Genomic DNA, 316 nt, shown 5'->3' with positions numbered 1-316 from the left:
TCATGAATTGAATAATATCATTATATTGAAAGAGTGAACTGTTACATGTAAAGTGTTTTTTTTTTTTATTTCCAAAACATATTTCAACATAATTTCTTATCTCCCTTCCCCCCACTGATTGGCTGGTCGTCCCCCCCCACTCAGGGCGAGGTAGAGTAAAGCAACATCCTGCTGTGTGTTTGTCAGCCCGCCTTATAGCATGTCTCTAACTCACTAACTGTCGGCCAGCCATTACTTCACTGGCGTGGTGATGTGTAGTACAGTATTAATGGTGATTTTGAGAATTGGTTACAGGATGTAGGAGTTAAACAAGCAT

General features: G+C 40.2%; 1 protein-coding gene across 1 annotated transcript in view; it reads left to right on the top strand.

Annotated features, from left to right (window-relative positions):
- The window catches only part of LOC119581633 (FERM, ARHGEF and pleckstrin domain-containing protein 1-like), a gene marked incomplete at both ends in the record, with an annotated part of 41567 nt that overhangs the window by 6212 nt on the left and 35039 nt on the right, over positions 1-316 (top strand). Inside the window, 1 exon segment of the mRNA XM_037929754.1 lies at positions 145-150. Within this exon segment, the coding sequence (XP_037785682.1) occupies positions 145-150 (6 nt within the window).

Source organism: Penaeus monodon, chromosome 15 (assembly GCF_015228065.2).
Source record: "Penaeus monodon isolate SGIC_2016 chromosome 15, NSTDA_Pmon_1, whole genome shotgun sequence".
Taxonomy (NCBI): domain Eukaryota; kingdom Metazoa; phylum Arthropoda; class Malacostraca; order Decapoda; family Penaeidae; genus Penaeus; species Penaeus monodon.
This window is presented reverse-complemented; position numbering and strand designations above follow the sequence as displayed.